This window comes from Hydra vulgaris, chromosome 09, assembly GCF_038396675.1.
Source record: "Hydra vulgaris chromosome 09, alternate assembly HydraT2T_AEP".
Taxonomy (NCBI): domain Eukaryota; kingdom Metazoa; phylum Cnidaria; class Hydrozoa; order Anthoathecata; family Hydridae; genus Hydra; species Hydra vulgaris.
Genome location: NC_088928.1, coordinates 45,515,001 through 45,539,000, shown reverse-complemented (window position 1 = coordinate 45,539,000; position 24,000 = coordinate 45,515,001). Strand labels below are relative to the sequence as shown.

Sequence of the window (24,000 nt, the reverse complement as noted above, 5' to 3'; positions counted from 1 at the left end):
ATTCTTCAATTGAATCTGATTTCAAGCCAGGTGATTGGTATCATATAGAAGTCTCTGAAAACCCAGACACAGTAATTGCAAAAATTCCAAAAGATGTTTTTGCTGGTAATGTTTCACTTACTACTACAGCCTGTGATATATCACCAAATGTTTTACAGAAGGTAACAATTGCAATTCTATATCAATCAGGTGTTGATCTTAAAGAAGTTAAAAGCAGTCAGTCTACCGCATATAGAAAAATGAAAAAAGAAAATGAAAACATGGCAAAAATTTCAAAAGAAGATGTTAAAGCAGCCATAGACGCATCTCCATATCCATGTATAATTCATTTTGATGGGAAGACCTTGTTTGAGCTAAACAAAGGAAAAATGTTAAAGAGGGATAGAATGGCTGTTTTAGTTAACATTAATGGACAGACTTACCTACTTGGAGTACCACCACTAGCGTCATCCACTGGTGAAGATCAGTTCTTAGGTGTAATAAACTTAATTAAGGAGTATCAACTTACGTCAAAAACTAGAGGAATATGCTTTGATACAACATCATCCAACACTGGGACGAATAAAGGATCAGTTTCCAGAATATCTCAAGAACTGGATAAGTATCTCCTCCAAATAGCATGTAGGCATCATGTGACTGAATTAAGAATGCTTCACTTTTGGAAATTAGTGACTACTGAAGAAACTAGTGGGCCTGATAATCCTCTTTTCAAAAAGTTTAAAAATATTTTTGAAGAACCTAATTTTAACTATAATTCAGTTCTACTGTTACAGTTTGGTTGGAATAAGGTTAAAAGCAGTTTTTGAGAAAAAGCAGCTATGAAGTCATTAACATTTTGCAAAGCATACGTTTGTAAACCAGGTATTATAAGAGATGATAGAAGTGAGCTTGCAGAATTAGTTGTCACGCACTTATCCCCTATAACATATAAAGTAAGAAAAACTGATGCTATTCATCATGCAAGATTTTTAGGAAAAGCAATTTATTATCTAAAGCTTCGGCTTTTATCCAATCAACTTACGTTTGTTCAGGAAAATGATAAACTGAAAATTGAAATTAAGCTTATTACAGAATTTATTGTTTGCTTTTATGCAAAATGGTATCTACAATCTGAGGATGTCATCAAAGCTCCTTTTCTTGACATTACAGGCATACATCAAATGCATCTGTACAAGAAGGTATGTACAAACCCAATAGCTGTCGATGCTGTATTAGAGTCTCAGTATAAACACTGTTGGTATTTGGATTCAACAATGATACCTTTAGCTTTGCTAGATGATGAGTTAGCATCAGAGGAGAAGGCAAAAATTGCATCAGCAATTCTGTCATTTGATATGCCTAGCTCTGACTATTATAAGCCTGAGAATAAAGTAAAGCAAGATATCAAGGAAATTTATAAAATGAATACAAAAATTGGGAAAAAACCACCATCCTTGTCTGCCTTGGTTGATGTCTTTTCTTACCTGATTTTTGACATGATTGGGTTTGATAAGCAACAAGTTCAAGACTGGCTCTCACTTCCACCAAACTATTGGCATACTCAGTCATGCTTCAAAAGTTTTCAAAAATATGCTGAAACTTTGATTTTTGTAAATGACCATTCAGAACGGTCAATAGGTATGATGGGGCATTATATTCATAGATATTCTGATGAAACTGAAAAGCACAACAGATTGCTAACTGTGGACAAAATTCGATCTGTATTCAGATCACAAGAACAAAAATCCAGTACAATTTCAAAGATTAAGTTTAATGATGGACTTGGTGTGATGCGAAAAAAGATAAAGAGTTAAACTTGATTATTTTTAGGTTTGTAAATTTTATTTCTGTTTTAAAACTTGAATATAAATTTATAATTTTATTTATTCTTGCTCATTTTGATTTTTCAATATAGATAAATAGTGTTTTTTTGAATATAGATAAACAACATTGCTGAGGTCATTCTTACTGGCGAAATGAAGTTGGTTGCTCCCTCTGGTATGTCTTGGGAATAGTTAGAGAGGCCTTGTGTGTATATGTTAATACACACAAGGCTTACAAATAAATATATATATATATATATATATATATATATATATATATATATATATATATATATATATATATTAGGGATATGACTTTTTTGCAACCTACTAGGCCTGTATCGTAATTCAATGAACTTTTATGTAAAAAGAACGAATAGATGTTTCATTTTGACATATTTTGAAAAAAGGTTACCCCAAAACCAAAAAATCGAATTTTCAATAGGTACACTTTTGTACAGTAAATGAATATTAAAGGCTGAAGATGTTGTAAGAGTCATACTCCTGTTGTTATTTTATTTATTTATGCAACATGTACTGTGATATAACAAAAAACATTATGTGATATATAATTATACAAGTATTACAAAATTAACAGTATCAAAGCGTCTAGTACAACAATATACATAACTGTCTGTGTCTATAGGCCTACTGTGTTTAGTACATGGGTCACATGATGCTCACGTCTCATAAAGAGTCTAGCGCTTATTACTTAGAATGAATCGAAGTTGCAGTTTGTCTTTCTTTCTGCAGGAAGCATACAGGTCTTGCATCACCTTGATTGCACGTTCAGCTATCTGATTACTTCGTGGTATGTCGATGACGGATGGCTCTTTCTTCCAGTGATTTTTGAATGACTGCAATGCCTTTTTGTAAGGCTTCAATACATCAGATAAATTCTTGAAGTCATTGTCATTGTACTTTTGACTACTAAACCAATGTTCTGCCCACTCATATGAAATGAACCTGCAAACCTTCTCCAAATTCTTTCTCGCTTCAGGCATAAGAATGAACGCCAGAATGGCTCTTGAGTTCCATCTGGCATTGCTCATATTAGGAATGTTCTGAAAGTGAATCAGAGGGAAGTTTCTTTGTTCTTCATAGAACCTAAACACTCTTGTTAAATGGTACAAAAACTTCATATCGTCTCTCCACCCTGATTTATCAAGAATTTCTACAGTTCCATTCACAAACTTATCCTTCAGTTCATCATACTTATTCAACAGTTCAGACACAAATGGGTATTCAATGTTTGGAGATTTGGTATCACCCCCAAGTTCTTCGTCCATCACCAGACGGAGAATCCTGTCTAGTACGTGATGCTGACAACCGATAAATTGTGGTATTGTGACACCCTTTAATTTAAACATACGTTGCAACTTCACAACAACTCCATTTCTCTTCCCAGTATTGACGTTTGTTGTATCAGTAATGATCATCTTAATTGAATTCCACAAATTGTATTCATCAATAAGTTAGGCAATTTTTTCAGCAACAGTTTCAGCTTTGCCATCTTTTAAACGCAGTGCATCAAGTTTCACGTCAGTTCTTTCATTCTGAAGTACAACTACCTGATATTCCTTATCATCTATTCGTTTGCCGTCAAAGTGTAAGGACCACTGTTCCATTTTAAGTTGTTGTATCATTTCTTTTTTTAATTTACCTGCCTCTTTGAATATGGACTTGTAAATTGCTGATTGACTTGGAGTTGGAATATCAATACCTTGTTGTGATAATACATTGCATATTTTAGCAGCTTTCTTTGTGGAAACTCCACTTGATGTAACCATACTTACAGCAAATTTACTTTTGTAGTGCTTTCTAGTTTTTTTCTGAGTGTCCTCATCATCGTCTTTATCACCGTCGTCGTCTTCATCATCTTCACTCTTACTTTTGCACTTTTCAGATTCAGTACCACTGTCTGTGGTAGACAGGACTTGTGATGTGGAAGGTATTGCTGTTCCAGACTGGACTTTCCTTCTCTTGGAAGGGTGAATGGTTTCTTTACTTGCCACTTGTCCTGTTGAGTACCCCACCTGTCCTTTACTTTCTTTTTGTAGGTGGTATAGACGTTTATCTTCCGAGGATAACCACTGGCCATTCACTTTCGTGATGTCAAATAATGCATTGAGAACATCATATTTTCCACGCTTGACACATTCATCATAGACCTTCAGCACCTTCATAAGCTTTGCTCTTATCACTTGATCAGACACACGTGGAAAATTCAGTTTATTGTCCCACAATTTTGTAATTTCCTTAGAAATTTGGTCTATTCGTTCTTTTCTTCCTTTAACATATGCTCCGAGAAACTGGTATCTTCCTACGATCTGCAATTGAAGTGGTATTCTGGATTTTTCATCGAGTGAATGTTCTTCTACAGCCACGCTTCCTCTTCTTCTGTGTGACTCTTGAAATCTCACCAAATTTTTAGTCCAAGTCTTCTTGTTCTTTGTTACTGTGGTATGACTTTTCTTGTGAGACATCATATAATATTGTTACGACTTTACGGATAGCTGAGCGTAAATATCCGTTTAATAAAGTCGTTTAATTAATAAAATACTTTAACTGTATAGTAATCCAATTATAGTTCGATAATCCAGTCAATGTTGATAACAGTTCGATAATCCAGTCCGTATCCTAACGATAATGCTACAACTACTTATACTTCGTACACTTACAGCGTCTTAGGTTCGCTACAGTAGTTCCTTATTAGCTCAGTTACACGCAGAGTACTTCATAGAACTATTCACATTATCAACACTGAGCTCTGACAGCAGCTCGCTTATATAATTATTTAGAGCTTCCAGAATGTTCTACTAAGTTCTATAATCTTCTACAGTCTGTTTCAGTCGTCTATATCACCGTGGTAACACAATGACGTCATCACATAACAATTCCAAGTATTTGCCGGCACACGGCCGTTTCGTTGCCATGGTAACGTGTGGCGTTATATTTATAAATTCATAACAAAATAATGAAATAAATAGAATTAAGCTGAGAATTAAGCTTAAGATTAAAACATCGGTCAAAAATGAATGTATAAAAATGGTAAATCAAATTTTTATTTTGGGGGTGACCTTTTTTTGTTGCAGAAAGCTATTTGGGCCTTTTTTCATGATTTTAGGTAAAAGTTCATCGATTTATGATACAGGAAACATTTTATTTGAAAAAAAATTAAAAAGTCATATCCCTAATATATATATATATAAATCTAACTTTAACTACAAAAATTCTGATTTTCATGATTTTCAATACCACCAAACATAAATTTTTGAAAAGTAGGAAAAAAACCATATATTTTTAAACAAAAATATAGGCCTATATACATAGCAGAAAAAAAAAATTACCCCTCCCTTAAGGCACCCAAAAATTACCACTTTTCGGTCAATTTTCCCCTAAATTTTTAACTTGAGGGGGGGGGGAAAGTGATTGGACAGCGCTCAAACTTTGCGAGGCTAATTTTTTATACATTTGCCCTAAATTTAGGGGGTATGGTTTTTTAGATTTGAAAATTCACTTTTTTTGAACACCCCTAATATATATATATATATATATATATATATATATATATATATATATATATATATATATATATATATGTATATATATATAGATTTATATATATATATATAGATTTTTTTTTTAATATTATTATTACTATTATTTTGCAATAAAAGTTTGAAACTTCTATGAGCAGTAGCTGTATTCTCATCTCACCGTTAAGGTTAACGGAGCATTAGTCAAAAATTTTCTTTTAAATTACATTAATAAAAAATTAATTTAAATTATAATTTTTTAAGCATAAATGTTTTATTTTGGTATAAGTTTTATTTTAACAAATTTATATAAATTTTTGTCATTGAAGTATATAAATAACTTATTTATATAAATATATATATATATTAAACATATATAAATAAATATATATGTGTATATATATTATATATATACATATATATATATATATATATATATATATATATATATATATATATATATATATATATATATATATATATGTATATATATATATATATATATATATATATATATATAGTATATATATGTCGCTTAACTGTATTTAGTATAAGTAAATGTTGTCTTTATTAATTAGATGCTAACTATATTAGTTAGACAATTTTTATTCTTTTAAAAGCATCATTCATAATGTAAAAATGTAAAAAAGTACTTGTCCACATTCTTTTCCTTGAAATTTATGATAACATTTTGGGTTAAGATTAGCATTTCCATCAATGAATGTTAAACCAATCCACAGTTGTATCACAATTTCAAAGTATTCTTCAGCACTGTTGTAAACACCACTGGATTTATCACTGGGTACTTTCATAACAGGTAATAAAGTTGGTTGAAAATACTTTACATTGGCCAGCCAAGATATATCAACATTTTGCCATGATGAACCTTTTGCTGCCATTTCAATCAAAAATGTTGAACTTTGTGTTGACTTTAATGTTTCTTTTATAGCCCACGGTTTATCTAAGCTTTCTATAGTTTCTACAATAGATTTAATGATCCTAGAATAGTCTGGTAAATCAGCGTTTAAAACACTAATTGATGAACTCAAAATGCTTTTAATCTCTTTTTTCACAATTTCTCTTTCTTCTTTCCATTGTATTTCAAATAACTTCTATAAATAAATTATTAACAAGGTTATTGCAACTTAGTACGGAATGCAAGTAGTGCATACTAAGTGTATGCACCACAAGTTTTTTTTCACAACTTTATTTGTAATAGAAAACAAGTTTTGTTTAAATTGATTGAATTGAAAATTTGTTTAAATTTAAACTGACACACTTAAATACTTACTACTTAAACTTTTAAATCATTCAAAAAATATTGTCTTAATGTTTATTAAAACTGAACTTTTGCAACAATTAAAACATTGTTAAATAAAATAGAATAAACTAAAGAGACACTAATAACAAAAACAAAATAACAGTATATCCTAATAACCTTCTTTACAATATGCAAATACACTACAATTATTCAGTAAAATATGCATATTCACTACAATTATTAATAAAAAAGGTGATTTATTATTGAAAAAAGATGATCAATTATTGAAAAAAAGATGAAGTCACAACTTATATATATAATTAGCAACATTGCATATTAAATAAATCTCTATCATTTGTCAAACTTCCTAACTATGTCAAAAAATCATCATATAAAATCCACTGAAAAGATATCTATATGAATTTTCAGTAACTAATATATAACTAAATATATATTTATATAATAGCTAAATATGTAACCCCAATAAATATAAAAACCATCATAAAATTAAAATTGAAAAAAATGCAACAGAAGATCACACTCTACTGGTTAAAGGCATAGAGTAAGATATTTAAAAATTGTGGAAAAATAATCATTTTAATTTTGAATGCAAAAAAGCACTAACATTTTTTAAATAAAATATAAAAATCACAAAGAAATATCATTTATATCCTTGTTGCTTTTGATCAAATAAGACTAAGAGACCAAATATTACAAAATAAAAACATTTATACTTCTAATAACAACAAACCAATTACAAAAGTTGGTAACAAAGCATTAAATTAAGTTAATGGTCCAAAATAAACAAAAACCTGTTAACTACATAAAGCAAGTTAAACTGTCTTGTATAACAATTTTAGCTAACATCAGACATGCACTGCCGGCTCAGACATACTCAAAAAAATGATCATTTTCAAGACAATGTTTAATTAGATCAAAATATTATACATTAATGACAATGTTAAAGATTTAAACAGTAAATATATCAATAAGACTTTGGCTGATCGCCTATCATTCTTGATTGATTGACCATCATTCTACTGGAATTTCCTAATATGATTACAACTATAGGCAATGCATACAAATATATCCAAATAATAGTCTGAAAGATATCAGTGTAAAATATAATAGTGGTTTTTATCATTTAGTCAAAGTCAAGCTATGGCCACTACAGGCAAGGAGCTACTCATATTTATATATTTTCTATTTAAAACTTTCTTAACTTGAAACTCTGAAACACTAACCTCAAGCATGGTACTTCTAGATGCTCAGGGTGGTTTTGAATATGTAACCTCATATATATATATATATATATATATAAATATATCTTTGTATATATATCTATATCTATATATATATATATATATATATATATATATATATATATATATATATATATATATATATATATATATATATATATATATATATATATATATATATATATATATATATATATATATATATATATGTATATATATATATAAATATATATATATGTATATATATATAAATATATATATGTATATATATATAAATATATATGTATATATATATAAATATATATATGTATATATATATATATAAATATATGTATGTATTTATATATAAATATATATATGCATATATATATATATATATATATATATATATATATATATATATATATATATATATATATATATATATATATATATATATATATATATTTATTTGTTCATATATATATATATATATATATATATATATATAATGAGATGTATAATATAATAAGATGTTTATAAAAGTATTTATTTTATTTAGGTTTTATATATATATACTTGTTGTATAGTTTATTTATATTTCTTTTTGATCATCAAAATTAACACATTTATTTTTTATTTTTTTTTATTTCGATTTTAAATTTAAAAACCTAGTAAATTCACTAATAAATTTTCAATATTTGTTAAATGTAAAAAAAATATAATTGATAACTTGAAAAACTTAACTTTTACAAATAAACATAAATTTTTCTAACTTAATCTAAATTACGAAACCTAAATCAAATAATAAAAAAAATTCAGTTTAGCACTTACTAAATATTGGTGCAGTAGTAAAAAAAGTAATTGTTTCATGAATAATATACAGACTTTATTATCTTTTTATGTTATTTTTATAAAAACTGTGTTACTTAACTCGAATCATTAAATTAATATTCTTAACTTTCTTCAATCGAACAAATGTTACAATTGATTTAAATCAAATTCCTATATAAATCTGTTTGATTTCATAATGGGTCATTTGATGTCAATTTAAACAAACAAACAAAATTTTCGACACCATGCTATATCAGATTTTGACAATTTTTGGTACATAAGCTCAAATAAATGAAAAGAAATTTCATCCCAAATTTTAGCATTTAACTCTATACAGTTTTGGAGATATTGATACTTAGTCCCTTTTTCTTATTTGACTGTTTTGGTCTGCATCATTGATTTTTTAAACACATGTCACATTAGTAGCTTTAACTTATGTAATACTTGCTCAATGGTGATAGAAATTTTAACATAACTATTTTTTAGGGCAAAGAGCTCAAAAATGATGGCTAGTTCATTTTCAAAATGATGCAACCCATTTCTTGAGTTTTCTGACGTTCCATAAAAAAATATGTCAAAAAAGTTTCTAGTCTCAATAATGTAGAAAAAAGTTTGATAACTAGTCATTCTGGGATTGAAATAAATGAATATGCAACGGTTTGCTTACATCATGAATGTATTTACTTTAAACAAAACTCCGAAAGTCGTGTAACTTTTTGTGATCCATTTAACGCAATGGGAAAAGATACTGAAGAGAAGAAAAGATACTGTTATTTTACTGCAAAACTGTTTTAAAACTATAAGTATTGTAATTATAAATAGAGAGACAAGTTTTTAATATATTTACAGAAACACATACGCTTGATATTTGAAGTTATTATTATCATTTGTATTTTTAGAAGGATAAGAGGGAATTGATCTTCAACTGACTAGAGAATTAGAAAACATTGGTGCTAATGATATTCCTAAACAAAAGATATGCTCTTTATGCAAATTTATATTAATGTCATTTAAGGATAATGAACCCGGAGAACCAACTTGCAGTTGGACTTATAAAGATGATGATAATGAACTTAGCATAAAGAAGTTTTTGAATAAAACCCTAATTTTTTTGTTTACCTCTATGAATAAAGAGTATACCTGATTAAAATATATATAAGTAATGAATACATAAGCCATAAGTAAATGAATATAAAAGTCTTAAACGCATGCAGTAACTAAAAAAAACTGTGACTAAAAAGTAGAAGTTGTGACTGAAAAATAAATTTTTTTAAATGCATGCTGTAATTAGTCACTAAAGAGTTTTTCTTGGTAAAAAGAAATTATTACAAGTTCATTAAACTGTAAAATTAGGAATCACAAGAACTTCAGACATAGATCCTGTTAAGTTAAGAAATACCTTAAGCAACTGTAAATAAAATTATTAAATTTTAAAAAGTAAGTAATGTACCCAAATGCGACTCAATATGTTTTATCTCTAATGATTAACTGCATAATACAGATATGGTAAATAACGTAATAAAGTTAACAATTGAACATATTAAATGCAATATTATTAAGGAAATAAAACTGTTCATTACTATTCAGATGGATGTGTTGGCCACTGTAAAAACTTCGAACACTTTATAAATTTATGCCCTAATGAGCAAGATTTGGCAATCAAATATACATGGCCATTTTTGCAATAGTTCATAGTAAAACACCTTGAAATGGTATTGGTGAGATTGTGAAGAGACTAACTTTAATTGCTAGCGTTCATAAAAAAACAACTAACCATATACTTTCTGCAATGTTTGATTTTTGGTGAAGTGAAATCATAGGAATCAGTTTTAACTAAATATTTAGTTGAGTCAAACACAATAATCCAAAGTGTAATGAAGTAGAGATCCACAAGTGCAAAAAATTTACCAGGAACTGGCAGCTATCACAATTTCACTCGTATATGTAACATTAAAATTGGAACTAATGTTGTCACTGAATAACTAGAGTTATGATTTGTTTTTAATTTCCAAAATGATGAAATTATTTAGGAATGCTGGTTTATGAATATGAGCCTTGAAATGTTGGTATATTTGATATATGGTAACAATTCATGAATTGGACTAGTTATGGAGATTGATGTTAAAAAAAAAGACTTTCAAGAAAGATGCATGCATCTACATTTGCCTTCAAAAAATGATATGGGTTTGGTCCCACCAACAAACTTATTGTCAATAGTTAATATTCCAACAATTGTCACAGGAAGATAATACACAATCAGTGAGATTGAACACTAAAGCATTATAGGCAGTTGGACAAAATTTAAATCAGAAAACTAAATTTTTATTGAACCTGTTTAAGATTGTTAATTTCTATAACTTTTTTTTTACTTTTTAACTTACTATACTATTTAAGTTTATTATTATAAAACTTTTAATATAAATAAATTAGATTTAAAAAAGAAAACCATACAGGTTTTTTGTATTAAGGAGTTTATTACATATAGAACCATAGGAAAAAATTTCAGAACCATATCTTTTAGCGCCTTAAGATATACTAATTTTTATACAGGCTGTCAGAAAACTTAAGAAAAGGGTTGCATCATTTTGAAATTTAATTTTTAAATGGAAGCTTTAATTGTGTGGTGCTTTAGCCATCAAATTTGAGGTCTTCACCTTGAAAAATAGTTAAATAAAAATTTTCATCACTGCTGAACAAGTATTACATAAGTTAAAGCTACTATTATAACATGATGTGTTTAAAAAATCAATGGTGCTGAACAAAACAGTGAAAAAATAGATTAGGACTGAGTATCAATTTTTCCAGGAGGAGGACACTAAAATTTGGGGTGAAGTTTTTTTTATTTATTTGAGCTTGTATACAAAAAATTATCAAAATCTGAAACTGCAAGGAGTTGGACATAACTCTGGTGTTGAGCATAACTTGAATTTAGCTAGAATGACTTTGCAACTACATGCAGAATGATTCAACATAATTTAAATTTAATTAAAACACTTACTGGCATTTCAAATGCAAATAACCAGTTGAAAAATCCAGGAGAATACTTTACCAGTGAAAATCAAATCAACAATATTCTTAGTGGAATTTTTTTGTTTATAAAAAATAATATTAGTTGTGTTCAAAAATCTGATTTTATAGATAAATTTTGAATGAAAATAGTTAATCCTAAAGGCAAATTTATTGCTGTTGCAGTTTTGTATTATAGTCTGCCTGGGTCAAAATACTTTCCAAGTGATTTTAATTACAAACTTGAAATTAAATTAAATGTAATAGACATGGAAAAAAAAAGAAACCATTATTTTAAACAATACCAAATAGTCACAATCTTTTCACTATTGAATAAAGTCATTTTTCAAGGATTTTGAGTTTATGGTTAAAATGTTTAGTTTGTACAGTTTTCTAACAAATGTCAAACCACTTTACAATTTCACACCAATCAGAAAATTCAATTATTTGGTATAGTAATTTTTATTAAAAGAAAAGTTCTCAAAAGTTTAAGCTTTGACCAAATTGTTTAAAAAGTTATTTACTTTGTTGTAAAAAGTTATTAACTAAAAAGAATTAACTTTGATATTTATTTGCTTGGATTCGAAAAATCTTGGATTGAAAAATAAATCCACTAAAAATCATAAGTTCTACAATTTAATAAAATAACTAACCTTGTTAAAAAACAAAAGGAACATTTTATAAATCTTTACTAAATGAACCAGCAGGAATTTAATCAAATTTTGGAAACCCTTCAAAGCGTCTATCCAAGTAAAAATAAAGCATTTTTTTTATCAATTTTGAAAAAGAAGGAGAGTAGGCGTTAAATCAATCACTTATTTCAAGTCCACTTGGAAAATATTTTTTATTACCAACTTTCTTAAGATACATAATACAATAGTAAAATATATTTAATCCAAGTTTTGTTTAAAACAATAAACCAATTAGCAGTGTTTACTATGTCAAATCAGTAATTTTAAAGTTTACAAGTTAGTTAGTTAGCTACAAGTAAGGTCTCTGAAGCCATAGACTTTGTGTACGTCAATTATTGAAAATGTTGGGCACCCAAAGTTTGAAATGGTTAAGATAATTCTGATCTTCTGAACCAGCATTTAACTAGAACTCAATCTGATGAGCATCCAAGATTGTTATTGATTGATTTTATTGGATATTTCAGGTTGTGTGTTTGTACAAAGTCCATGGGACCCAAGAAAAAATAGATATTTTTCATTAAAAAATATTCAAATTAAAAATAATTAAATTTACATAAATAACTAATACTCCTTTTTTCAATAAGCAAAAGTTAAAAAAAATCTTTTTTTTTTTTTCTAGTAGTTTTTTTCACTAAACAACAATTTCATAATACTTAGCTCTTTGTTTTGTGCAAACAAAGTGAAAAATAGACAAATGAAATGCCAATACAGTAAGCTTATAAAAATGTTATAAAAAAAGAAAAACTTAAGCAATTCTATACAGTACTGTAAGAAAACCATTAAGATGCTTTTGTCTAAAACTTTATGTTAATAAAAAACAAATTTATAAAACCAAATTGTACAAATACCTTGAAGACTACCATTTTTTTCACACTAAAAAGATTTTTTATTTTATATGTTTTAAGATAAACAAGCATATAAGTTTACTGAATAAAACATATCACTAAACTTATGCCAACAGCAAATGTTTTTATTACTACCTTTATGCCAAAAGCAAATGTTTTTATCACTACCTTTATGCCAACAGCAAATGTTGTTAAACTATTTTTAGCATTATGTAGCTGTTGTTTTTAAAGTCATACAAAAATCTAGGTCCACATGTAACTTAAAACAGTTTTTCAACAATTTTTCATGCAGTTAACATAAGAAATAATGCAATACCATTGACTATACAAAAAACAGATTCAAAGTAGAACATAGAAATTTGAAAGTTTTTCTATATAAGAATAATTTTATATAATCATCTACCATTAACTGTTTGAAAGTATAAACCAACATGATTTTAAAATAAAGCTAACGGATACTTCTAATTTTTATACTTTCTTTTATTTTAATTTTAACTAAAGTTACAGATGAGGTGCTTAACATTTTTTTATGGGGTAACTTTTACCTTTTTTATTTATAAATCTATTTTAACTTAACTTATCAAGCCCAAATAGGATAACTTAAATCTTTTTGTCGAATTAGCAATGTAAATATAACTAATGATTTTGAAAAAATTAATTAACAATAGTTTAAAAACCAGGTAAAGATAGCACTACAAATACTGCCTTTATGCCAGTATCAAATTATGCTAAACTACTTTAGCATCATTAGGCTATTTTTTTAAGGTAATAACAAAAAATCTAGAATCAGATATAATTTTCTTTTCTTTTAATTAGCAAACAATAATTGGAAGCAAAAATACTGACTTTGAGCATGAAATTAAAATTATAACTTTTTTGCTCCTGTAAACTTAAGAATCATTTTACTTATTTTGTTTATCTATAAAAATAAATAAAAATACATAAAATTAACAATAATTCAAGTTTTATAAGTTAGAGATTAGTTGTAAAAAAAAAATTTATAAAATAAAATTTATATATGATATAATATGAATATATATGAATATATAATATGAATATATATATATGATATAATATGAATAATAATGAAAAGAGAGAAAAAAAGAGAAACTATGTTGTGTTTTTCAACAACTTTTTGGACATTGGAAAAAAAGTTGCTTTTCAACAACTTTTTGGACATTGTGTTGATTTCTACATAAGAAATCAACACCAGTTAATGGTGTTGATTAATTTTTATTAATTTTATTTGAATTATTTTTGGAATAGTCAACATCATTGACTTTTCCAAAAATACAGCTTGAAAGTAGAAACCAGAAGCTAGAACATTTTTCTATGAAAAAGTAATTTAATATAATCGCCTCCTACTAAATGTTTGACAGAGTATAAACTAACGTGATTTCAAAATGAAGCTGTAAAATGAATAGATTATTTTTTGATTTTCAGATATTGTTTTATTTTACTGTTTACTTGAGCTGTGAGGTTTAAATAATTTTTATTAGTTCAAATTTATACATTATTTTAATAAATCTATTACATTTTAAACAATCAAGGCCCAACAGAATAATAGCTTGATTAATTTTACTGAATTAGCTATATAAATATATCACTTGATTTTAAAATAATAAATGACTAATCTTACTTAAAAATCAATAAAAGAAAACACTACAAATACAATAATAAATTTTAAACATAAAAAAAAGTTAACGATAACTAACTTTTCAAATAATTTAAATAATCTATAAAAAATTAGTTTTTGCATGACATAAAAAGCAAAGTTGTAAACAAACATAATACAAAAATTGTGCAGAGTGCAAGTCTTTTTAACGTAGTCAAATATATTTTTAAATAAAATTTAAAATGTATGAGAAAAATTATTATTTACCTTAACCATGTTATGAATCATCTCTACTTTTTTATGTATTATATCTGAATAATTTCTTTGTGAATTAAGAAATGTGAAAAAATTTTTAACTGCTGTTTGGATTTGCTTAATTGGAGGAGAAGCATCTTGGATGACCGAAATCGACATTTTATCTAAAGCTTCTAACATCACTTCTAAATGTTGTATTGAGAGTTGATCAATGATTTCCTAACATTCCAACCAAAAACTTGATGCTGATGCAATCTTATCCTCAATTTGAGAATGTGAAATATTAGGATGCCCTATTGACTTGAGTAAAATTTCACAGTTTTTTGGTATATTTGATGATGACTTAATATAAATTGAAGATTCCTTAAAAAAAGATAATAAGTAGTAGAACTAAGTAGCTTTCTAAAACTGCAGACTAACATTAAATAGTTTTCAATACTGCAGATTACGATCTGAACTGTTCTTAAATATTTTGCTAAATTTAATTTATAATAAGATGACTTTAATCCAGAAATTTTTAAGATGATACTAACATATTAGTTACAAGGATAAAATTTTATAGTTTTTGGATTCAAATTTGGTTTTTGATTTAATTTAATTAAATTTGAATCTAATATTTAAATAAAAATGTGTTTTATAAATTTTTTAATGCTTTTTTGCTATTTCAATTTAATTTATACATATATATGTATGTGTGTATATAAAAAAACATAAAAAAGAAATTAAAAAAAAAAGATCCTCAATTTTTAATTACTTTTGACTTTTGTCCAACATTTGCGTGTTGGACGAAAGTAAAAACCATTAATTTAATTACAAATAAATTGTTTTAAAAAAAACCACAAAAACGAAAATTTAATTGACCAGAATGTTTTAAAAACATTCTGAATGTTTTTAACAATATAAACAATGTTTTTATTTTTATTTTTTTTAATAAAATGTTTTTATTTTTAATTTTTTTAATAAAATGTTTTTATTTTTATTTTTTTTTACTGCAAATCATGCGCGGAGTGTTGCTACATTGGCTATCTTATAGCCTGACTCGCAAGGGAGTGCTGCTACATTGACTGACAAATAGCCTGACTCGCAAGGGAGTGCTGCTACATCGACTGACAAATAGCCTGACTCGCAAGGGAGTGCTGCTACATCTACTATCTTTTAGCCTGACCCGCAAGGGAGTGCTCCTACATCGACTGAGGGTTTGGTTGGGGCAGACAGTCTATCAATTAATAAAAAAAAAAAAATTCTGGTCTTGAATTTTACTTTTTACTTTTTGTCAACAAAATATGGAAAAAACTTTCGGACAACATCTAATGGTTATATATATATATATATATATATATATATATATATATATATATATATATATATATATATATATATATATATATATATATATATATATATATATAATATATACAGTGAGAACAGAATTTAATTGTACAAAGTAGTTTTTGCATTTTATTTTGCTAAAACTTGCTTTAATCTTGATTAATAATAAAAATAACTGAACCAATTTTTTTTTAATTTATTATGGCTATTTCTTATTTATAATTAATTAGTAAAAATATAAAAAAATGTGTTTGCTATACAATTTTTGATTTTTTACTTACAGAGGTATTAATTTGCATGCACAACAATTAATTGTATGAAACTGTTTTATTATTTGCTATGAATGTTTATGGTTTTTTTAATTTATAAAAAATTAATTTTATTATTGAATTTATATTTCTAGAATATTATTTTCAACAATTAATATTATTTTTGATAAAAAATGTCATTAAAACTCTGTTCATCGAACATTATGACACCCAAAGGTAAATATTCAAATACCACTCAACAAAAACTTGTTGTCGACTTGGTTAAACAAAGAAATACTTAGAGAAAAGTTAAAAAACTTAAAAATATTCCACTTACAACAGTTGGAGCCATTGTAAATAAATACAAACAATATGAAGCGTTTGAACCTCGTACTGGACGAGGAAGAAAGCTGAATACAACCTCACGATATGATAGAGAAATTTAAGAATGATTAAAAAAAATCAGTTTGAAAGTGCAAAAAGTATAGGAAATTATCTGAAAAATTTAACAGGAAACACAATTTCACTTACACCAATTAGAAATTGCATTCATAAAGCAGGGTTTAGTGGATGTATAGCTCAGAAAAAACTATTTTTAATAAAAAATCATATTAAGTGAGGAATGAATTTTGCAAAAAAGTATTATTTAATGCTAGCATCATTTTGGAAAAAAGCACTTTGGTCTGATGAATCCAAGTTTAATTTAAAAAAACCTGATGGTGCACAGAGTGTTTGGCAAAAAAGCGGTAAAGCATTTAATTTGAGTTGCACAAGAGGAACAATTAAACATAGTGGTGGTTATGGGGTTGTATGGCATGGAATGGTGTTGGTAAACTTGAATTTATTGATGAAACTATGAATGCTGATTTGTATAACAATATATTAAAACGAAATTTAAAATCTTCTGCTAAAAGTCTTAGATTGGGAAACAGTTTTTCGTTTCAACAAGACAATGATCCAAAAAATGCTGCTAAAAAAGCTAAAACTTTTCTTGATGAAAATGGCATAAACGTTTTAGAATGGCCTTCCAGATCCCAGACTTGAATCCAATAGAGCATTTATGGACTTTATTAGATAAAAAAATAAGTAATAGAGCATTTACGAAAAAAGAAGATTTAAAGAAAACTGTTGTTAAATCATGGTCTAATATTGACAATAATCAAATCAAATGTCTGGTAGAATCAATGCTGAAACGCTTGTTAGATGTAATTAAAGGAAAAGGAGGACTAACTAAATAATAAAGTATATTAATAAAATACAAAAACATGAATTTGTTTCTTAGTTATTTTAATAAACTGGTCTTTTTTCTTAGCTTTAACCTATAAAGTTTTTCTTGTACAATTATTTTATGTGCAAGTGTTTTCATCCCCTTCTTTTTGTTTCAAATTCTTAACCAGGTAATTCAAAAGCAAAAAGAAAAATTTAATAATTTTTTTGAAGGTTTTTTACCAAATAAATAATTGGAGAAAAAAAAGTTCTTTATAATTACTGATTGATACAGTATTTTATTCAAAGATGTTAATTTTATTGAAAAATTACTTTGTACGATTAAATTCTGTTCTCACTGTATATATAAAATATATATATATATTTGTATATATTATATATATACATATATATATATAATACATATATGTATATATTATATATATATATATATATATATATATATATATATATATATATATATATATATATATATATATATATATTATATAATATAATATATACATATATGTATTATATATATATATATATATATCTATGTATATATATAATATATACAAATATATATATATATATATATATATATGTATATGTATATATATATATATGTATATATATATATATGTATATATATATATATGTATATATATATGTATATATATATATATATATATATATATATATATATATATATATATATATATATATATGTATATGTATATATATAAATATATATGTATATATATATATATATATATATATATATATATATATATATATATAATATATATATATATATATATATATATATATATATATATATATAATTATCAAAAAGAGTTTCATATGAAATTTCCATTGCAAGATAAAAATACAAATTAATGATTGTGGAAAAAGTTAAAAAGAACCCAAAAGTATTATATAGATATATGAATTCACAACAATATGTAAAAGACGATATAAAAGCTCTGCGACAACCAAACGTTGAAATAACCCAGGATATAGAAAAGATTGGTGATCTACTAAATATAAGTTTTCAAAATGTTTTTGTCAAAGAGAATAAAAAGTGCACTCTATTATTCAAAGCAAGAATCTATGATACCAGCTTTAATTTAACTCCTGAAGACATCCAATATGAAGATGTTCTTGAAAGGCTAAATAATCTTGATTGAAACAAAGCCTACGGAGTCAACAAGTTACATCCATCTATCTTAAAATCTGTGCTACTGCTTTTGCTCTTCCTCTATTTTTATGGAGTCAATAGAAAAAAGTTAACTTCCAAATCAATTTATTTCAGCAAATATAACTGCACTATATAAAAAAGGTGACAAGACTGATTCTGAAAATTCTTGACTTATATCACTTCCGTATATTACTTTTAAAATACTACAAGACATAATTAAAAATTAGTTTGAAAAATATCTTCATGAAAATAATATTATAGCTAATCAACAGCATAGATTCGTTAAAAAAAGGTCATGCACTACAAATTTACTAGAAACTCTGGATTATATTACAAGAATTATTGATTAAGGAATTCCCGCGGATGTAGTTTTACTTGACTTTAAAAAAGCATTTGATACTGTACCACATCTAAGGCTTATCTTAAAACTTGAAGTGCATAGTGTTAGTGGCTTAAAACTTCATTGTTTTCAAGCTTTCTATAGAATAGGAAGATTGAAACCAATGAAGTTAAATAGAATGCAGAGAGTTATTATGGAAGATTATAATTTAAACTTGGTCTAATGTGTATAGTGGAGTTCCTCAAGGATCTGTATTGATTCCACTACTTTTTATAATTTATGTAACTGATCTTCCTGATTCTCTGAAAAATATTTCAAAACTAAATGTTGATGAAACAAAAATCATGTCAATTAGTTCTTCTGATGAGTTACATAAAAACTACAATGCGATTTGAACTCTGCTTATGCTTGGACACAAGATAAGTTGCTTAACTTTAATATTGGCAACTGTTTAGTTATGCACTATGGCTATAAAAATAATAGATACCCAATTTATATAAATGATTGTAAACTTAACATATCAGATTCAGAAAGGGACCTAGGAGTGATTTTTTCAGATAACTTGAAGTGGAAAAATCAAGTCTTATCAAGTGCAATCAAAGCAAACCGCATTTTGGGTATAATAAAGAAATCTTTTGTTGTGCTACTAAATTAATACCTTCAATCAATAAATTATGCTATAAAGATCAAATAGCTTGTCTTAGAATGCCTTTACTAGTTAAAAGAAGACAACAAGGTGACATAATTCAACTGTATCAAACTTTCAAAGGTTACAATAAAGTTGAATTTGAAGAAAATAAGTCCTTCAAATCTAATTGTACTTGTGGCCATAACCTAAAGTATTCTAAAGAATTTTCTATACATAATTATAGAGAAAATATTTTACTAAATCGAACTGCAAATTATTGGAATGCGCTGCCAGAAAATCTTGTTAAAGCTAATTCGGTAAATTCATTTAAAGCAAAACTTGATTGATATGAGTCAAATCATAATTGACTCAGCTGTCATCTATGACATCTATGACATATATGACATCTATGACATCTATGACATCTATGACATCTATGACATGTTTTAAAGCACACTATAGTGTGCTTTAAAACCACACTCACTGGTAGCAACGCCAGTCACAGCATAAACTAATACTAATACTACAGGGTGCGGCAGCAATTCACAAACTTTTTAGAAGATTTTTCGAAATGAATTTTTAAAGCACTAAAAAATTATATTCATGGAATATTAATAGAAGAAAAGTTAAAGATAAATACTTTTTCCATCTTAATATTCAATTAAGTCTCCTTTTTTTGATCACTGCCTCAAGCCTAGGACAGAAGGACTGACAGGTGTTTATTATATAGTCCCTTGACATTGAGTTCCAAGCACAGGTAATTGATGACTTCAGTGACTTGACACTTGAGTAGGCCTTTTTGCAACCCTTACTCTCAACTACGCTCCACACACTATAGTCAAGGGGATTCAGGTCAGGGCGGGATGGTGCCTAAAAGTGTTTGGGCCAGAAATTAGTCACATTATCCTGAAGATATTGTTGCGTTTTTCTGGACCCATGACAAGCTGTATTGTCCAGTTGAAAAATATAATCATTTTCTGGGAATATCTTCTTCAGCCATGGAATCATATAGTATTTTAGTAAGCTAAATATACATCAGAGGTAAATTTTTCTTTCTCTTTGGTGTAGATTGGTGGAAATTTTTCTCCATTAAAAGCAATGATTCTTAGTATCATGATGGACTGAGGGTGCTTGGTGTGACAAATTCATTGTGAGAAGGCTGACAAAGCACCATAAAGGTGGTGCTTTGTCACCCTTCTGCACAATGAATTTGTCATTTTGCCAATTTATTACACAGTCAATATTAAAAAGTTTTGAGAAAACTTTAATTGTTGACAAAGCATGGCTTTTTAGCTGATTTATAAGCTTCTTTGATCATTCCAATCATAATGTTTTTAGGCTTTCTGTTAAAGGTTGACATGAAGGTTGGGCCACACTGACTTTTCCAAGTGTTTTTAGAGTTCTTCTGACTGTCCTTTCATCAACATTGAACAATTTTACTGTCTTTCTGATGGATACAGTAGGATTCTTTTCAACATGCTTTTTAAGCTTTTCTGTGAACTTTTTATCAACTTTTCTATTCACTGGAGATTTTTTGGAGATTTTTTGGAGGCATTTTGGCTCTTTCAGCACTACTACGTTTAACCACTTTGTAAAATATAGTTTTATATACTTCAGAAACACGAATCACTTCACGAGCAGACAAACCCACATGAATCAAATTTAAAACTTCGGTTCTTTTGGCTTCCATTGTAAAACTTTTAACTATAATGTGTTTTATTTACTATTTCATTAAAATCTAAGGCGGTTATTGAACAACAATTAACAAAAACAAATTGGTAAAATATTTTATTTACATCACAAAACCTAGCCAAAAATTAGTTTGCGAATTGCTGCCACACCCTGTGTATATATGTATATATATACACAGCCACATATATACACAGCCACATATATACACTGCCACACCCTGTGTATATATGTATATTAATAAATATATATAACGCAATCTTCATTTTCATCATTTTTCAGGAAAGCATTAAAACAGTTTAAATTGTATACTATTATGTATAAATTGTAAAAAGTTTTAATTGTACTATAAATTGTAAACAGTTTTAATTGTATAAATATATATATATATATATATATATATATATATATATATATATATATATATATATATATATATATATATATATGTATATACATATATATATGTATATACATATATATATGTATATACATATATATATGTATAAACATATATAAATGTATATACATATATATATATATATATGTATATATTTATACATATATTTATATATATACACATATATATATATATATATATATATATATATATATATATATATATATATATATATATATATATATATATATATATATATATATGTTTATATATACATATATAAACAGTACTGTTTATATTTTTATATATTTATTTTTTCAGCTGCGCTGAAGTAGCTTTGAGTACTCGTAGTACTTCTCATTATTCTCATGAATAACACATATTGCTTTACATTTTAAAAGTGGCAGTGGAATTAAGAAACAATTAAAAAAATATCTACTTAGATTGTGATTATGAAGTATCATGTGTAAAGTTGCTGTCTAACCGTCAAATACTTTTGCAGTACTTTTTTTAATTTTAACTAAGTTAAATTAACTATAAGTACAGAATCCTTACCAGAATTGTGTAAAAAGTTTTTATATAACCACTTTACTCAGAGAGAGTTGAAAAAAATTTTTAAAAGTAAAAGATGTTTACGAGTACTGTGTGGAGGACTTTGAAAACAATTTAAATAATTTGTTTGATATAGCTTCAAATAGTCTTATATTTTATTCTTCAAATATTTATATTTGATATTTTTTCAGATTTGTTGATGCTTCAAAACAAGTAAAAATAGAAAAATTAAAACGTTTTTACAAAAATTACAAGAATTAAGGTGTCCAGGATATTTACTGGAGCCACGGTGTTTAGGATATTTACTGGGTGTAGGCAAAAGTTAGCCAAAAAAGACAAAACGGCTAGACAGAGTAAATTAAAAGAACAGAAAAAAAGATAGAGCAAATGTAATTTGGGAGTTTATCATTATCTTTTACGAGATAAGAGTTTATACAATTGCAAGTACGTCACAAGCAAGATAACAGCTCTAATGAAAGCCTTAAAGAACTCTTGCCATTCACCTCTCTAATGGTAAGTTTTAAAACTACTACAAAAAGAGAAGGGAAACTTTATTAAGCCTAAGTTAGGTGCAGCTATAGAAAGATGTTAATTGAGTATACAGGATTCTGTCATAAAGGATTCCTAGAGGATTTTAGTTCAGGCTGTAGAAGAAGCACTAGATCTTAGCTGTAATGATTTCCTAATAAACAAATTGTCCATTCAAACGTGTTTGCATGCAAAAAAAAAAAGATAATGCAGAAACAGCAAAACCAGATTCTAAGAATGATATACCTGAAATGGGGACTGAGACTGAGAAACTGGAATGGAAAATAATTTCTGGATATAGGAAGTTTAAAAAAAACGCCTGTCAATTCTAATTTCATTTAGAGAAAAGGATCAACTTGTACCCAAACTTGTACCCAAACTTAAGAAATCTTACAGTCAGGATCAAGTTAAAGCTGTGTTAAATGCACTTTATTACTGGAACTTCTATAGTAAAGTATTAATAATGTTCTGTGACACAACTGCATCTAATACAAGGCTATTGAAAAGAGCTTGTGTATTTTCGGAGGAAAAACTAAACAGGGAACTAATACTTTTTGCTTGCCAACATCACAATTACAAACAGGTTTTGAAATCTTTGTTCAAATAAAAAGCCAAAAATACCTTTGATATTTTGCTGATTTTGATATATAATGAACCCTGATACCCTTGATATTATGATATTAAAAAGACACATTAGCATGAAAAGTAACTGTCAACAGAGCTTGAACTTTACCAATCTCCAAACAAGCTGTAATATTATACACAAAATCATATAAAATCCAATGC

General features: G+C 26.7%; 1 protein-coding gene across 1 annotated transcript in view; it reads right to left on the bottom strand.

Moving 5' to 3' along the window:
- The window catches only part of LOC136084821 (uncharacterized), a 122,411-nt gene that overhangs the window by 90,014 nt on the left and 8,397 nt on the right, over positions 1-24,000 (bottom strand). The window contains exons 5-6 of the mRNA XM_065805864.1: positions 15,103-15,453; positions 5,995-6,453 (exon numbers count right to left, since the gene is read on the bottom strand). Of these exons, the coding sequence (XP_065661936.1) occupies positions 5,995-6,453; positions 15,103-15,270 (627 nt within the window). The 5' untranslated portion in view covers positions 15,271-15,453. The remainder of the gene's footprint in view (positions 1-5,994; positions 6,454-15,102; positions 15,454-24,000) is intronic.